General features: G+C 40.8%; 1 protein-coding gene and 1 long non-coding RNA gene across 3 annotated transcripts in view; both read left to right on the top strand.

The window, feature by feature from the left end:
- Positions 1–11,363: 11,363 nt before the first annotated feature.
- The window catches only part of AP3B1 (adaptor related protein complex 3 subunit beta 1), a 278,558-nt gene continuing 272,149 nt past the window's right edge, over positions 11,364–17,772 (top strand). For both annotated transcript variants that reach the window (XM_003408109.4, XM_064273482.1), the window contains exon 1: positions 11,364–11,626. In XM_003408109.4, coding sequence (XP_003408157.2) covers positions 11,499–11,626 — 128 coding nt within the window. In that variant the 5' untranslated portion in view covers positions 11,364–11,498. The remainder of the gene's footprint in view (positions 11,627–17,772) is intronic.
- On the top strand, positions 13,520–16,851 carry LOC135228329 (uncharacterized). The gene is made up of 2 exons (XR_010318782.1): positions 13,520–13,669; positions 13,859–16,851. It is a non-coding gene; the product is annotated as an uncharacterized LOC135228329 (long non-coding RNA).

Below are 17,772 nucleotides of genomic sequence, written 5' to 3'. Positions count from 1 at the left end.
AAGTCAGTCTCTCACACAAAAACTTATATACACCTTGCTATATACTCCTAGTTGCTCTCGCTTTAATGAGACAGCACACTGCTTCCCTCCACTCTCTATCTTCCTGTCCATTGGGCCAGCTTCTGATCGCCTCTGCCCTCTCATTTCTTCTGCAGGCAAGAGCTGCCCACATAGTCTCATGTGTCTACTTGATCCAAGAAACTCACTCTTCACCAGCATCATTTTCTATCCCACAGTCCAGTCCAATCCTTTCCTGAAGAGTTGGCTTTGGGGATGGTTCCTGTCTTGGGCTAACAGAAGGTCTGGGGATCATGGCCTCTGGGGTCCTTCTACCCTCAGTCGGACCACTAACTCTGGTCTTTTTACAAGAATTTGGGGTCTGCACCCTACTGCTCTCCTGCTCCCTCAGGGGCTCTCTGTTGTGTTCCCTGTCAGGGCAGTCATCAGTTGTAGCCAGGCACCATCTAGTTTTTCTGGTCTCAGGCTGATGTAGTCTCTGGTTTATGTGACCCTTTGTGTCTTTTGCACTCATAATTACCTTGTGTCTTTGGTGTTCTTCATTCTCCTTTGCTCCAGGTGCATTGAGACCAATTGATGCATCTTAGATGGCCACTTGCTAGTGTTTAAGACTCCAGACACCACTCTCCAAAGTGGGATGCAGAATGTTTTCTTAGGAGATTTTATTATGCCAATTGACTTAGATGTCCCCTGAAACCACGGTCCCCAAAACCCCAACCCTGCTATGCTGGCCTTCGAAGCGTTCAGTTTACTCAGGAAGCTCCTTTGCTTTTGGTTTAGTCCAGTTGTGCAGACCTCTCCTGTATTGTGTGTTGTCTTTCCCTTCACCTAATCTTTTTACTCTTTTGGTGAAGTCTTTGGATGAGCATAGGTGTTTGATTTTTAGGAGCTCCTAGTTATCTAGTTTCTCTTCCGCATTGTTAGTAATGTTTTGTATACTGTTTATGCCATGTATTAGGAATTCTAGAATTGTCCCTATTTTTTTCTTCCATGGTCTTTATCACTTTAGATTTTATATTTAGGTCTTTGATCAATTTTGAGTTCGTTTTAGTGCATGGTGTGAGGTATGGGTCTTGTTTCATTTTTTTTGCAGATGGATATCCAGTTATGCCAGCACCATTTGTTAAAAAGACTGTCTTTTCCCCATTTAACTGATTTTGGGCCTTTGTCAAATATCAGCTGAGGAGCCAGCCTTTTGAATGCCTATGAAAAGAGCATTCTGGGCAGAAAGCCCAGTAGGTAAGGTCTCTCAGGTCAGAACAAGCTTAGTGAATGAAGGGACAGAAAGGCCAGAATGTCTGCAGTGAAATAAACCAGGGGCAGTGGTTCAAAATGAGGTCAAGAGAGATTTTAAGAAAAGGCCAAATCAAGTAGGACCATGGTAAGGAGTTTGCATTTTACCACTCACCCCTGATAACTACCAACAAAACCACTGGCCTATAGTAAAAAAAAATAATAATAATATAGTAGATAGCTCATATAAGTGGGATCATACAATATTTGCCTTTTTGTACCTAACTTACTTCACTCAGCATAAGGTTTTCAAGATTCATCCATATCATGGTTAAGATTGTGTGTCAACTTGGCTGGGCCACCATTCTCAGTGCTTATATGTGATCGCCCCCTGAAGGAATCTGCTGTGAGTAGCCAATCAGTTGAAAAGGAGTTTCTTTGGGCATGTAGCTTGCATCTGAATATATGTGGACATTCGGGCTTTTGCTCCCTCTGGATCCTGCAGCTGCCTCTTGTTCATCTGAGCTCCGGCTCTTGGGACTTGACCTAGCAGCTTACCTGCAGATCTTGGGATTTGTCAGTCTTCACAGACTGTGAGCAAGAGTCCCGCTCTCCGACCTGCCGATCTCGGATTGGCCAGCTCCTGCAGCTACGTGAATCAGGAGAAGCTTCTATCCTGATCCACAGACTTGGGACGTTCTAGTCTCTAAAATGGCATGAGCTGTTTCCTTGATATAAACCTTTCTCTCTATAAACATATTTTTTGATTTACTGGTTTTGCTTGTCTAGAGGACCCAGCCTAAGACAATCCATGTTATAGCAGTATTAGAACTTCATTTCCCCTTATGGCTGAGTAATATTCCATAATATGTATGTACCACATTTTGTTTATCCATTCATCTCTTGATTGACATTTAGGTTGTTTCCACCTTTTGGTTTCGCTGTTGTGAATAGTACCACAATTAACATTGTGTATAGTTTCTGTTCGTGTTCCTGCTTTCAATTATTTTGGCTATAGTATAAGTAGAATTGAAATTATTGGATAATATGGTAGTTTATGTTTAACTTTTTGTGGAACCACCAAACTGTTTTCCACAGCTGCTGCATAGTTATACAATCCCACAAGCGATAAATGAGGGTTTTAATTTCTCCACGTTCTCACCAATGCTTGCTATTTTTCATTTTTCTGATAATAGCCCTCAGAGTAGGGGTGAAATGATATCTCATTGCGGTTTTGATTTGGATTTCCTTAATGATTAATAACATTGAAATTTTTTTTATGTCCTTATTGGCCATTTATATATCTTTTTATGAGAAATGCCTATTCAAGTCTCTTTTAGTTTCTTAGTGCTGCTGTAATACAAATGCCACAAGTGGTGGCTTTAACAAAGATAAGTCTTCCATCATGCTTTCCCCTCTCCCCTCCCCCCACCTCATTTCTTGTTTTCAGGTGAGTCTATTCTCTCAGAAGAACCTTAGGGTTAAATTGCCAATTAAAAAAAATTAAATTTGAATTTTGATTGAAACTATATTAAAATATAAATTCATTTGAGTATTCCTATCCAGAAACATAGACTCCCTTTTCAGGTCTTCCACCTCCCTTGTTACCCTTTGGTAAAATTTTGTAGTTTTTCTTAATTTAGGTCTCGTATATTTCTAATGGCTTATTTGTTGCTGTAGTGGAATAGGGTTTTTTTAAATCACATTTTCTAACTAGATATTATTGCTGTGTAGAAGTGCTATTGAATTTTTAATCTAGCCACTCTGATGAACTAATTTACAGGCCTACTAGTTTTTGATTTTCCAGATAGACAATCATATCATCTATAACTATTATAAACTTTTCTTTCCACTATTGTTTTCTTACTTTTTTCCATCTTATTACATTGTCTAGAATCTGCAGAACAGTGTTAAATTATAATGGTGTTAATAGGCCTATTTGTCCTTTTTCTGACTTTAGTTGGAATGTTTTAGTGTCTCATTATTAAATATAATATGTGTTTTATTTTGCATATTTTACCATAATCTATATACACATTTATATATACATAATAATGGTAAGAATATTTTCTCTACTTCTGGTTTACTAAGTATTCCTTTAAATCAGAAATGCTGATGGAGTATTATTAAATGCGTTTCTGATATCTGTTCATATAATAATAAATTTCTTAATATTGAAAAATTAATCATAGAACAAAACCTACTGGGTTATTTTATGTTTTTCTCTTAATATTTGTTTCATGTTTTATTTAGTCTATAGCTGTGATGGTTAAGATTGTGTGTTAGCTTGGCTGGGCCATGATTCTCAGTGTTTATATGTGTTTACTTCCATGATGGGATCTGCTGTGAGTAGCCAATCATTTGGAAGGGAGTTTCCTTGGTGGTGTGGTCTGCATCTGAATATAAGCAGAGGTTCTGGCTTTTTGCTTGCTCTGGATCCTGCGGCTGCCTCCTGTTCATCTGACCTCCGGTTCTTGGAGCTTGAGCTATCAGCTTATCTGCCGATCTTGGGGTTCATTGATCTTCACAGTTCTGAGCGGGGCCCTGCTCTTCGACCTGCGGATCTTGGGTTCACCAGCCTCTGCAGCAACGTGAAGGAAAAACCTTGTGGTCATGCCTCCCAGTCTTGGAATTCATGGATATTCACAGCCTGTGAGCAAGACCCCTACTTTCCACCCTGCTGATCTTGGGTTCACCAGTCCCTGCGGTTACATGAACCGGGAGAAGCCTCTGTTCTGATCCATTGATTTGGGACGTTCCAGCCTGTACAATTGTGTGAGCTGTTTCTTTGATAGAAATCTTTCTATGTATTTATATGCTTTAATGGTTTTGCATCTCTAGAGAACCCAGTCTAAAACAATAGCACTTTTTTTTGGCACTTGAAAAATTTCGTGCTTGGATATCAATTATCCTAGCCTGATAATATGAATCTGGGAGTGTTTTATCTTTTTCTTTTTAAATATTCAATAACAGCTTAAAATAGCAGAAAATAGAAAACCCCATACAAACTCAATAGAACTATATTGGCTTTTTTGTGGTAGATTTTTGACAACTCTTCTAATTTTTTTAATAGTTATTTAGTCTATTCAGGTTTCCAACAACTTTCTCAATCAATTTTTATAACTTATACCTTCCTAGAAAATAATGAGAAAAGGTGAATATTCACTACCTATAATGCATGCCTACACATCAATAGCATGAATAACCCAGATAAAAATAAGCAAATGCCAAGTCTGCAAAATTAACAGGAGAAAAGTTCAAATGGCCTTTACAGTATATTTCAACTCATATTTAGGGTAGCTGTATATTTCTATTTCTCTGGGAAAATACTGTTCTTTATGTGTCCTTCCAGAAAAATCACAACTCATGTCGCTTTTCAATCTCAAAAGTTTCCCGTTTTGACAATAAGTTATATGGTCCCTCTGGTTATAATAAAAGAAAGGTAAGTGTAAACAACAATGAAGGTGATTATCATTTTTTGCCAATCAGATTAGCAAACATTACAGAGATACATAATACTCAATGCTAGAAAGGGTATGGTGAAACAGAGACATGTCGGTGGAAGAGATAATTGGTACCTTATTTTTGGTGAGAAATTTGGAAAGCTGTATTAGCCCAAAATTCCAGACAATCTACCTGTCTACCAATATGATATATATTTTTGGCTTGGCTTCCTCATGTTTATTTATTGATTTTTTAAATAATATTTTACTGTGTTTTTGGTGAAAGTTTACACAACCAATTCGGTTCCTATTTGACAGTTTCTTAAAAAAAATTGTTCAGTGACATTAATTACATTTTTTTATAATGTAACTAGTTCTCTTTAATTGGGGTCCGATTATTCCATTTGCAGTACTCTCGTTTCCCTGCCCACCTAACTTCTCATCTTTGCTTTGGAGTAATTGTCGACCTTTTGAAAAAGGATGCTGATTAAGCAAATAAAGGTACATCTATAAAATGAAATACTATGTAGATATTTAAAACAATGAGGTAGACTTATATGTATCAACTCATTCATTCATTCAATTAAGGTGGCATGGTGGTTAAGTGCTCTGCTGCTAACGGAAAAGTCAGGGGTTCGAATCCACCAGCTGCAGGAGAAAGACGTGGCAGTCTGCTTCCAAAAAGATTACAGACTTGGAGACCCTGTAGGGCAGTTCTACTTTGTCCTATAAGGTTGCTGTGAGTCGGGATCAACTCAATGGCAATGGGTTTGGTTTATTTGTTTATTGATTGATAAAAGAAACTTTCATCTATTTTTCAAGATGTATGTACTTTGCATCTTATACATAATTTTCCTAATTACCTAGTGCTGCCATAAAGAAATGACACAAGTGGGTGACTTTAAAGAACAGAAATTTATTTTATCACAGTTCTGGTGACTAAAAGTCCAACATAGAGTCTCCACTGTGTTGACTACTTCTGTGAGCCTTTCTCACAATGCTTGGCGAGTCTTGACAATCCTTGGTGTTCATTGGTCGTCCTTGGTGTCTGTCTTTCCTCTATGTGTGTCTGTGCCTATTCTGGTCATCTTATAACTCAGAAGTTACTAAGTTTGGGATTCACCCTACAGTGGTATAACCTTATTAACATAAGAAAAAGCAAATCCTGTTTCCAAACGGATCACATCCACACACACAGGGTTTAGGATTTCAACACGTATTTTTTTAAATTAATCTTTATTGTGCTTTAAGTGCAAGTTTACAAATCAGGTCAGTTTCTCAAAAATTTACATACACCTTGCCATACACTCCTAATTGCTCTCCCTCCAATGAGACAGCACAGTTCTTCCCTCCACTTTCTCTCCTCGTGTCCATTCGGGTAGCTTCTGGCCCCCTCTGCCCTCTCATCCCCCCTCCATACAGGGTATGCCAACATAGTCTCATGTGTCCACTTGATCCAAGAAACTCGTTTTTCACCAATATCATTTTCCATCCCCTATTCTAGTCCAATGCCCGTTTGAAGAGTTAGCTTTGGGAGTGGTTCCTGTCTTGGGCTAACAGGAGGTCTGGGGACCATGGCCTCTGGGGTCCCTCCAGTCCCAGTCTGACAATTAAGTCTGGTCTTTTTGTGAGAATTTGGGGTCTGTATCAACACATATTTTTGAGGAACACAATTATATCCACAATAATAATATTTTAAAGAAAAGAAAGTTACCTAATTAACTTTTTTTTTTTTTGAGGAATATAATATTTTTAGACCTATGCCATTCAAGGACAGTGCAAAAAAAAAAAAATAGGTCAATCTTCTACACGAGTGTCATGGATTGAATTGTGTCCCCCCCAAAATATGTGTCAACTTGGTTAGGCCATGATTGTCCACCATTTTGTCATCTGATGTGATTTTCCTATGTATTGTAAATTCTACCTCTATGATGTTAATGAAGTAGGATTATTGGCAGTTATTTTAATGACACAGAACTCAAACTACAAGATTAGATTTTGTCTTAAGTCAATCTCTTTTGAGCCATAAAAGAGAGAAGCAAGCAGAGAGACAGGAGGACCTCATACCACCAAGAAAGCAATGCCAGGATCAGAGAGTGTCCTTTGGACCTGAGGTTCCAGTGCTGAAAAGCTCCTAGATCAAGGGAAGATTGATGACAAGGACCTTCCTCTAGTGTCAACAGGGAGAGAAAGCCATTCCCTAGAGCTGGCACCCTGAATTCAGACTGTGAGAGAATAAATTTCTCTTTGTTAAAGCCATCCACTAGTGGTATTTTTGTTATAGCAGCATTAGATGACTAAGACGATGAGTCTGCATGAAAAAGTGAAAATATTACCAAGTAAAATATTAGCAATAAAATCAAGTAGTGAATTAAAAATGAAGGACTCAAGAACAAAGAATCTTTCAAATTCATAAGAAAAAGAGACTACTCAGTGTAAAACGGGGCAAATATGTTCACATACAAGACACAGAAAATAAAACACAAATGGAATAATGATCATAAAAAAAAAATTGCCATCAAGTCGATTCTGACTCCTAGTGACCCTGTAGGACAGAGTAGAACTGCCCCATAGGGTTTCCTAGGCTGTAATCTTTACAGGAGCAGACTGCCACATCAGACTTCCACATCTTTCGCCCACTGAGTAGCTGGTGGGTTTGAATCACAGACCTTTAGGTTAGCAGCAGAGCGCTAAACCACTATGCCACCAGGGTTCATATGCCAAAACCAAATTCCTTACTGTCAGTCAACACTATAGGACAGAGTAGAACTTTCCTATAGGATTTCCAAGGAGCAACTGGTGAATTTGAACTGCTGACTTTCAGTTAGCAGCCGAGCTCTTACCACCAGGGCTGCAGGGCTCATACAAAAGGTGCTAAATTCATTATGATCATGAAAATGAATATTAATTACAATAAAAATAGTATTTATAGCTATCATACTGCTGACAATAAAAAAAACTCACAGAAAACCAAATGTTGATGAGAATGTGAGGAAAGGAGATCTCTTATACTCTTCGGTGGAAGTGTGAACTGCTAAAATTATGTTGTTATTGTTGTTAGGTGCCATTGAGTCAGTTCTGACTTATAGCGACCCTATGGTTTTTTTTTTTTTTTTATATGCAACAAAACAAAGCACTGCCCTGTCCTGCGCCATCCTCATAATCCTTCTTATGCTTAAGCCCATTGTTGCAGCCACTGTGTCAATCCATCTCATTTTGATGTTCTTTCTCTTTTTTGTTGATCCTCTACTTTACCAAGCATAATGTCCTTTTCTAGGTACTGATACCTCCTGATAACATGTCCAAAGTACGTCTCGCCATCCTTGCTTTTAAGGTGCATTCTGGTTATACTTCTTCCAAGGCAGATTCATTCATTCTTTTGGCAGTCCATGGTATATTCACTATTCTTCTCCAACACCACAATTCAAAGGCATCAACTCTTCTTCGGTCTTCCTTATTCATTGTCCAGTTTTCGCATGACTGTGACGGGATTGAAAATACCATGGCTTAGGTCAGGTGCACCTCAGTCTTCAAGGTGACATCTTTGCTCTTCAACACCTTAAAGATATCTTTTGCAGCAGATTTGCCCAATGCAATGTATCTTTTGATTTCTTGACCGCTACTTCCATGGGTGTTGATTGTGGATCCAAGTAAAATGAAATCCTTGACAACCTCAATCTTTCCTTCGTTTATCATAACGCTGCTTATTGGTCCAGTTGTGACGATTTTTGTTTTCTTTATGTTGAGGTGTACTCCATACCAAAGGCTGTGGTCTTTGATCTTCAAGTCCTCTTCACTTTCAGCAAGCAAGGTTGTGTCATCTGCACAATGCAGGTTGTTAATTAGTCTTCCTCCAATCCTGATGCCTAATTCTTCTTTATATAGTCCAGCTTCTAGGATTATTTGCTTAGCACACAGATTGAATAGGTATGGTGAAAGGATACAACCCTGATGCACACCTTTTCTGACCTTAAACCAGGTAGTACCCCCTCGCTCTCTTCGAATGACTGCCTTTTGATCTATATACGGGTTCCTCACAAACACATTTAAGTGTTCTGGAATTCCCATTCTTCGTAACCTTATCCATAATTTGCTATGTTCCACACAATAGAATGCCTTTGCAAAGTCAGTAAAACACAGGTAAACATCTTTCTGTTATTCTCTGCTTTCAGCCAGGATCTATCTGACATCAGCAATGATATCCCCGGTTCCATGTCTTCTTCTGAATCCGGCTTGAATTTCTGGCAGTTCCCTGTCAATATACTGCTGCAGCCACTTTTAAAAGATCTTCAGCAAAATTTTACTTGCATGTGATATTAGTGATATTGTTTGATAATTTCTGCAACAGGGTGTATCACCTTTCTCGGGAATAGGCATAAATACAGATTTGTTCTAGTCGGTTGGCCAGGTAGCTGTCTTCCAAATTTCTTAGCAAAGATGAGTGAGCGCTTCTAAACCAAAAAACCAAACCAAACCCACTGCCGTGGAGTAGATTCCGACTCACAGCGACCCTAAAGGACGGAGTAGAACTGCCCCATAGAGTTTCCAAGGAGCGCCTGGCGGATTTGAACTGCTGACCCTTTGGTTAGCAGCGGTAGCACTTAACCACTATGCCACCAGGGTTTCCCGAGCACTTCTAGTGTTGATAAAATTATATTGGAGAACAATTTAAGATGTCCAGCAAAGGTGCACATATTCTACAACCAAGAAATTTTACACTGAGATATATATCTCAGAGGTTCTCTATCACATGTGTATGTAGGGAAACCAAAAGCCAAGATTCTTTTGTAAGTAGATAAATTAATATGTGCAGATTACTTGGAATAGTGCCTGGTACATATTAAGCTCAATATAATATTGTAATACATGGCTCTCTGTTATCATCATCGTTATCATGAATAATCAGCTGTTGGTGAAGTTTCATAAATCGACAACAAATATGAGGCGCTCCATCATTGCATCTCTGAGGGGGTATTCTAAAAGCTGATTTAAAAACCCACTTACAGACTGGGAAGAAAGATGTGGTGATCTACTTCTGAAAATCGAGCAATTTTCATTTTGTGACCATAAGGATTACAAGGAAACCCTGGTGGCGTAGTGGTTAAGTGCTATGGCTGCTAACGGAAGGCTCGGCAGTTTGAACCTGCCAGGCGCTCCTTGGAAACTCTACCGGGCAGTTCTATTCTGTCCTATAGGGTCGCCGTGGGTCGGAATCGACTCGACGGCACTGGGTTTGGTTTTGGTAAGGATTACAAAAGTCTGATCCTGTGGTGCACGGGGTCGTCATGAGTCCAGGCGACTGGAGGGCAGCTAACAACAACAACAACAACCAACAGCTCTGACCACACTGAAGTTTGGAATACGTTCCCCCCTTTCTCACCTAGACCTACAACCGCGAGGTTTTCCGTAGTAACAGTGTAGTTTTCGAGCAGATGAGGTCCACAGTGTGATCCTTGAACCTGCCCCGCCCCCTCCTCCCAGTGGCAGCGGGACCCTAGGTCGACGTTTCGCTCTGGCCACTCCGGTAGTCCCGTGACAGTTTCAGCACCTGGCTTCCGGGGCACTGGGGTTTTAATGCCTGCCAACAAGGGAGGCAGTAGAGGAACGGGAGGGGAGGCCCTGAATTTCACGTAAGACAGCGGGTTCGGTGAAGTTACGACTGAAAAGGCGCGTTTTTAGTTGCCGGCACCTCGAGATCAGAGCTACCCCGGGGGCCATCCCGCCCGGGCTCCCTAGTAGATGTTAGTGTTGGGACCGCGAAAGAAGGAAGGAAGGAGGTGCCCAGATGGTAGGCTACTACCTGAGCGCGAAGTGGCTCTATTTTATTTTTTGGTAGTCAGACGCAGGTAGGACGCACTCCTTTAGTTCTCAGTGGGAGCTGCTGGCGCCTGGAAAGCATCCCAAAGTTTTCACTGAAATCACTTCTCTGTGGATCCTAGAGTCCACCGTCAGGGCTCGCTGTGCTCGGTATTTCACCTGGGGGACGCTGACACAACTAAAGGAGTAAAGAGGGATTGTTTGTTGGGGAGTTATACGTCAAAAGTGTAGAGGTCTTGGAAAAAGGTTCCTTGGGGACGGATGTGAAAGTAAAGTCACTCCGGCTAGAGGCAGAGGAACAAAGGCATAAAAACGAAAGGCGATCGTGAAGGATTTAGGGAAGTCGATCTGATGGTTTTAATGCCGTTTCAAGAGAAATCTGAAAGGTACTAGTTTACAGCAGAAGTCAAGCAAAGAGGCGTCCAGGCTCGGGGTATCTTCTTATGGGATCAAAATGGATAAAATGTGCATTCTCACATAGACTCTTTTTGAGCCTCAAGTCAAGTCACGTGCATGTTCACAGCTAAGGTCTGAGACGCCCCCAAAAACAAACAAACAAACAAAATAAACCGGTTGCCGTCTAGCCGATTCCGCCTCACAGAGACCCTATAGGACAGAGTAGAACTGTCTCGTAGGGTCTCCAAGGAGCGCCTGGTGGATTTGAACAGCCGACCATTTTGGTTAGCAGCATTAGCTCTCAACCGCTCCGCCAACAGGGCTTCCCCGAGAAGCCCAGCTACTGCTAAAACCTGGAAAAGGGAAATCCAGGCAGGGCCTGGAGCGCCTGAGGTGGGCTCCGGCCAGCCTGAACACTGGGCATGCGCAGGGGGCGGACCGCCAGGTCGGCTTAGGGAGTTGTGACGAGTCCGGAAGCGCCTGCGCGCGCCCCTGGGCACGAGAACTAGTTCTGTTCCGTGTCCTCTGGACCGGACACCTTCAGAGAGAACCCCGGGCAGGACCAGTCCTTTACCCGCCAGCGCTGCGGCAATGTCCAGCAACAGTTTTGCTTACAGTGAGCAGTCCGGAGGAGGGGAGGCAACGGAGTTGGGTCAGGAGGCGACCTCAACCATTTCCCCCTCGGGCGCCTTTGGCCTCTTTAGCAGCGACTTGAAGAAGTGAGGAGAAAGGTTTGGGGTGCGGGGACTTGGCTGAGGGGCTGGGGACTCCGAAGGAGCGAGCTTCAGGCTCAGGCTCCCGAAAGAGGGGTGGGGTCGCCTTGAGACTGCACCGCAGTGTGGCAGCAGCATTACCTGAGGGTAGGTGGGAGCGTCGGGTTGGGTCAGTTGGGGGTGGTGGGAGTTGTTGGGAGTCTGGGGTGAGAGTGTGTAGGAACCTCTAGTAGTTTTCAAACGTTAGTGAAATAAAGAATCACTGGGGGAGCTTAGATCCCACCCCCAGGGACGCGGATTGAGTTGGTCTGGGCTGGGGCACAGGAATCTGAATTTTGGGGAAAAAACACTCTTGCTATAGGGTCGTCATGAGTGGGAATGGACTAGACGGCAGTGGGATTGTTTGTTTGTTTGTTTGGTTAATTTCATGTGCGCGTGACTAAACGTTGAGAAATCCGCTAATTAGAGTGAAAGGGTTTTTCTGAAGTGTGAGCGTTGGTTAGGGGAACCTGCTTTGTGATCCTTGAGTGAAGCGGGGAAGGAGGTGATTTTAGGGCCTTTATGAATGGAAAAACTGGTTTACACAAGCTTTAAAGTTCTTGGACAATATTCCTTGCAGTACATACGAAAAACCCACAATTCGAAGCAAAATAATAAGAATATGAGTAGAGACTATTTAAAAAGGTTGCTGTGAGTAGGAATCGACTCGACCGCGATAGGGTTTTCATTTTACGTATCAACAAATCCTAAACTTTTACAAATTAGTGTGGGTTTTAACATGAACATTAGACAATGTACAATTAATTTTGTAAAAAATTAGTAAAAAATATTTTAAGTACCACCTAGTAATAGAAATAAAACGTTGCCAAATTGTTTTTATTGGGAGAGTTTAAAGGAAATTGACTTACAGAATCCTGGCAACTTTGTTTATATTTAATTGTAATCTTTTTTTTGTTGTTTACACTTGTTATTTTTAATCTCAGTACTAAACAGCGTGGTCACCTAATAGGCTGTCCCTAGAGTCATGATGAATTAAGATAAACTAGTTGTGGTAGCTTTTCAGATGTCAAAAAGGCATAATTAAAATTTAAAGTTTAAACTTCACGAACAAGATTGAGTAGCATAGAAAGTGGTTGGTGGTTGAAATTGGAATTAAATTTGGCTGTATTAAGCAGACTGAAATCTTATATCTAGTGTGTGGATAAAGTCTTTTTCTGTTTTCCTTATTCCCATGGTAGAAAAGTTTAAAAGTAAAATAACTTATTTCTTTTAATTTTTCATCCTGTCCATTTACATTGTCAGATGTTCAACTAAGGACCTTGTTGCAGCTCTTGCTTCTGTTAGTGAAATGGTTTAACTGTTGAGTTAAACTGCACATCTGCATTGGCTTATTTTGCTTGTAATTTGCCTACAATTAATTTACTTAATATTTTTGTAAATTTCTAAAATGTTTTTCATCTTAGAACCTCTGACTTTGTATTTTGTCAGATTCTGGCCTGATTTTGGAAAAAAAATATGGCTTTGCCTCTGCCTAGTGCTGCCAAGGTGGCCTAGGAGGTTAGATTTAAAATAAAAGTAGCAAACGTTATTGACTGCCTACCAGACGCTAGGTATTAGTGCACACTGTTTTATGTTTATTATGACATTTAGCACTTCTGACAACACTATGGAGCCCTGGTTGCACAGTGGTTAAAGCGATAGATTGTTAATCAAAAGGTCAGTGGTTCAAAACCACTAGCGACTCCTTGGCAGTTGGCTTCCATAGAGATTTACGGCCTCAGAAAGCCTATGGGATCGCTATGAGTGAGAATTGACTCGATGGTAGTGGGTTGTTTTTTTTTTTTTTTTTTTTTTTTAACAACACTGTGGCAGAGATACTTCTCTCATCCCACTTTACAGATAAGGAAATTGGAGCACAGGTGGTTAACTTGGCCAAGATCACAAAGCAAGAACACAGCACCACCAGTATTTGAAACCTGGACATTCTGATCTCAGAGCCCATTCTCACAAGCACTTGGATATGTTATTTACTACTCGATGAAATATATGGTACTTTTACCTTTATTGTTGTTGTTATTAGTTTTCTTCAAGTCATCTCTGATTCATGGCAACCTGAGGTGTAACAGTAGGAAACATTGCCCAGTACTGTGCCACCTTCATGATCTTTGGTATGTCTCGCTCCATTGTTGTGGATCTTGTACCAGTCCATCTCATTGAGGGTTTCCTTCATTTTCACAGACTCTCTACTTTACCAGGAGTCCTTGGTTGGCACTAACAGTTAAGCATTTGACCAAAAGGCTGGCAGTTCAAACCCACCTGGAGGTGCCTGGGAGAGAGGCCTGACGATGCGCTTCCTAAACGTCACAACCATGAAAACCCTACGTAGTGCAGTTCTACTCCACACACATGGGGTCACGTGGGGTTGCCCTGAGTTGGAATCAACTGAATGGCAACAGGTTTTTTTTTTTTAGTTTTCTATTTTACCTACCATAATGTTCTTTTCTAGCAGTTGTGATCTTTCCTGATGATGTGCCTAAAGTATTCGAGCCAAAGCCTCAGTGCTTTTATTAGAGAACACATATAACTCATTGAAAGTTTAAAGCTGAATGGTAGTTGTAGACAGTGTATGATCATGAAGCTTCCAAGAATTAGAAACATTTTGACCGTTGAATTGCAGTTTAATGGGCTGCACAGGAACAGGGAGACCCCTCTTCTGGACTTGGTCATTTAATGTCTCCTGAGCCTATATTCTCTTTTTTATAAAATATTACTTTTTTTTTTTTTTTACCTCTCAGGATTGCTATTGGGATAATCAGATAACAAAATTTATGTAAAAACCTTAATACTTACTCTGTTCGTTGGCTCTTATTTTTAACTGTTTATGTGAAATAATTCAGGTTTACAGGAAAATTGCAATAGTACAGAGAATTTCTGTATACTCTTTATGCAGAGTCAGTAATTTTTAAACATTTTGTCACGTTTACTTTATCATTCTCTCTCCCCCCTTTACACACACACACACGCACACGCATATGCACACGCACAGACATGCATATTTATATTATTATGTTTTCTAAACCATTTAAGAATAGTTTGGATGCAGTATGCTCCTTTACCCCATATTTTTTTAAGAACAAGGATGTTTTCTTACACAACCATGTTGTTGTGTTAGGTGCCGTTTAGTTGGTTCCAACTCATAGTAACCCTATTGGACAGGGTGGAACTGCCCCATAGGGTTTCTAAGGAGCAGCTGATGGATTTGAACTGCTGACCTTTTGGTTAGCAGCTGAGTTGTTAACCACTGCGCCACCATAGTAATGTTACGGTCAGGAAATTTTAATGTTGCGACAATGTATAGTCTGTAATCCAGTTTTGCCATTTTGTCAGTAATTTTTTTTTAAGCATTCTTTTCTTCTGGTATAGGATTTGGTCAAGAATCATGTATTTCATCTAGTTGTTTTAGCTATTTAATCTCTTTTAATCTGGAGTAGTTCCTTAGCCTTTCTTTGTCTTTCATGACCTTTTGAAGACTACAGTCCAGTTATTTTGTGTCATGTTAATCAATTTGGGTTTGCCGATGTTTCCTTACGATTAGATTCAGATTAAATAACATCATGTGTCCCCAGGCTATTACATCTGGAGGCATAGGATACTGTCTTAGTTACACAGTACTGCTACTGTAACAGAAATATCACAAGTGGATGGCTTTAAAGAACAGAAATTAATTTTTCCATAGTTCTAGAGGTTAAAGTCCAGATCACAGTCTGTGACATGGCAGTTCTTTCTGTGGGCCTCTCTCCTCAATTTTGAGGACTGCTGTCAATCCTTGGCATTCCTTGGTGCTCCATGGCCTCAGTTGTTACAACTCTGAAGTAATTAGGTTTAGGACTCACCCGACTCTGGTGTGACTTCATTACATAACAAAAGAAAACTGTTTCCAAACAGGGTTGTCTTTACAGCTGCAGAGGTTAGGATTTCAAAACATCTGGGGGGACACAATTTAATTCATAACATTCCACCCTTTGGCCTCCAAAATTAATGTCCTTCCCACATGCAAAACACATTTACCCTACCATGTTATCCCAAAAGTCTTAATCTGTTCTAGCATTAACTCATCTTCTAAATCATCTAAATTGAGCATGAATGGTACTCTGGGTGTATTCCCCCCGGAGCAAAATTCCTTTCTATCTGGGGACCTGTGAAACCTAGAACGTCATCTGCTTCTAAAGTACAATGATAAACTAGGCATAATGTAGACATTTCCATTCCAAATAGGAGAAATTGTAGGGGAAGAAGGGGTTTAGATCAAACAAGTCTAAAACCCAACAGGGGAAATCTCATTAGCTCTCGAGGCTTGAAAATGATCTGTTTTCTAGATACATCTGGGCAGTGGCCCCTGCCCACTGTACTCGGGGCATTGACAGTGATCTCCAGATTCTGGGTGGAGGTCTCTCAGTTCTGGGCATCAGCACCACCTTCCAGGCCACAGCAATGGCAACCCCTTACTCTTGGCTTTGGGTGGCTCAGTTCTCCTGGCCAACTGACATGGCAGCCCCACACCTCAACTTTGCATGGCAGTCCATTCTCTTGGCCTACCCAAAAGGCTGTACCAACCTCTGGAACTGAGGTGGTGATGACCCTACTCTTTGAAACTTAGGCAGTAGCTCCACTCTTCAAAACCGAGGAAGTGTTGGCTCTACTCTTTGAAACATGGAAAGTGGCGGCCCTGCCCCTTGTGCTCTTTTTGACAGTTCTCCGGTTTCTAAGTTCCAGGGATGTCCCTTTCTTTTCTTGGAGGACAACAGTTATTTGCAACCAAGTAACTCCATTGGAGGAGTCCTGTGGTGCAGTGGTTAAAGCACTTGGCTGCTAACCGAAAGGTCAGCAGCTCAAATCACCCAGCCGCTTGGAAGAAAAATGTGGCAATCTGTTTCTGTAAAGATTTACAGCGTTGGAAGGTCTATGGGACAGCTCTGCTCTGTCCAGTGGGGTCACTATGAGTTGGAATTAACTCAATGGCAACATGTTTGGTTTGGTTTAGCTCCGTTGGCCTGTTTCTTGCCTGTAGAATTGCAGGAGGCAGACAGATTTTCTTCATCTCCTGCTTGTCCCTGACCTTTTAAATCTAAATCGACAGGCCTTCTACTGAGGTTATTGATTAGGTTTATCAGTCACAGGCCTATTTGCTTTAGCAAAAGATTGTGTTTTTACACCCTTAGTTTTTACAATAATATTTTCCAGATCTTTAAGTTCCAGCTTCTTTTTGCACAGACCTTTCTAAATCTCTTTTTTCTCCTGCATTTTATTAAAAGCAGCAAGGAGAAACTATGCCACTCCTTTAAGATCTTGCTTAGACACTTATAAGCTCGACCTTTCACAAGTCATTCAGGCATAATTTAGACAAGTTTTTTGTCCCTGTTAAAGGATTGCCTTTCGTAGGTGTCCAATAACATATTCATCATTTCCTTTTTTTTTAAATAATATTTTATTGTGTTTTTGGTGAAAGTTTACACAGCAGTTTAGGTTCCCATTCAACAGTCTCTACACCAGTTGTCCAGTGACATTGGTTACATTTTTTACAACTTGTGAATGTTCTCGGTATTTCCATTCTGGTTGTTCCATTTCCATTAATCTAGTTTACCTGGTGCCTTAGTTTCTCATCTTTGTTTTAAAGTAATTGTTGACTATTTGGTCTCTTATAAGTGATTTTTTTTTTTTAAATAATTTTTATTGTGCTTTAAGTGAAAGTTTACAAATCAAGTCAGTCTGTCACATATAAGCTTATATACCTTACTACATACTCCCATTTACTCTCCCCCTAATGAGCCAGCCCGCTCCCTCCTTCCAGTCTCTCCTTTTGTGACCGTTTTGCCAGTTTCTAACCCTTTCTGCCCTCCCATCTCCCCTGCAGACAGGAGATGCCAACACAGTCTCAAGTGTCCACCTGATGAAAGTAGCTCACTCTTCATCAGCATCTCTCTCCAGCCCCTTGTCCAGTCCCTTTCATGTCTGATGAGTTGTCTTCGGGAATCATTCCTGTCCTGGGCCAACAGAAGGTTTGGGGACCATGACCGCCGGGATTCCTCTAGTCTCAGTCAGACCATTAAGTCTGGTCTTTTTTATGAGAATTTGGGGTCTGCATCCCACTGTTC

This window comes from Loxodonta africana, chromosome 2 (genome assembly GCF_030014295.1).
Source record: "Loxodonta africana isolate mLoxAfr1 chromosome 2, mLoxAfr1.hap2, whole genome shotgun sequence".
NCBI lineage: Eukaryota > Metazoa > Chordata > Mammalia > Proboscidea > Elephantidae > Loxodonta > Loxodonta africana.
This window is presented reverse-complemented; position numbering and strand designations above follow the sequence as displayed.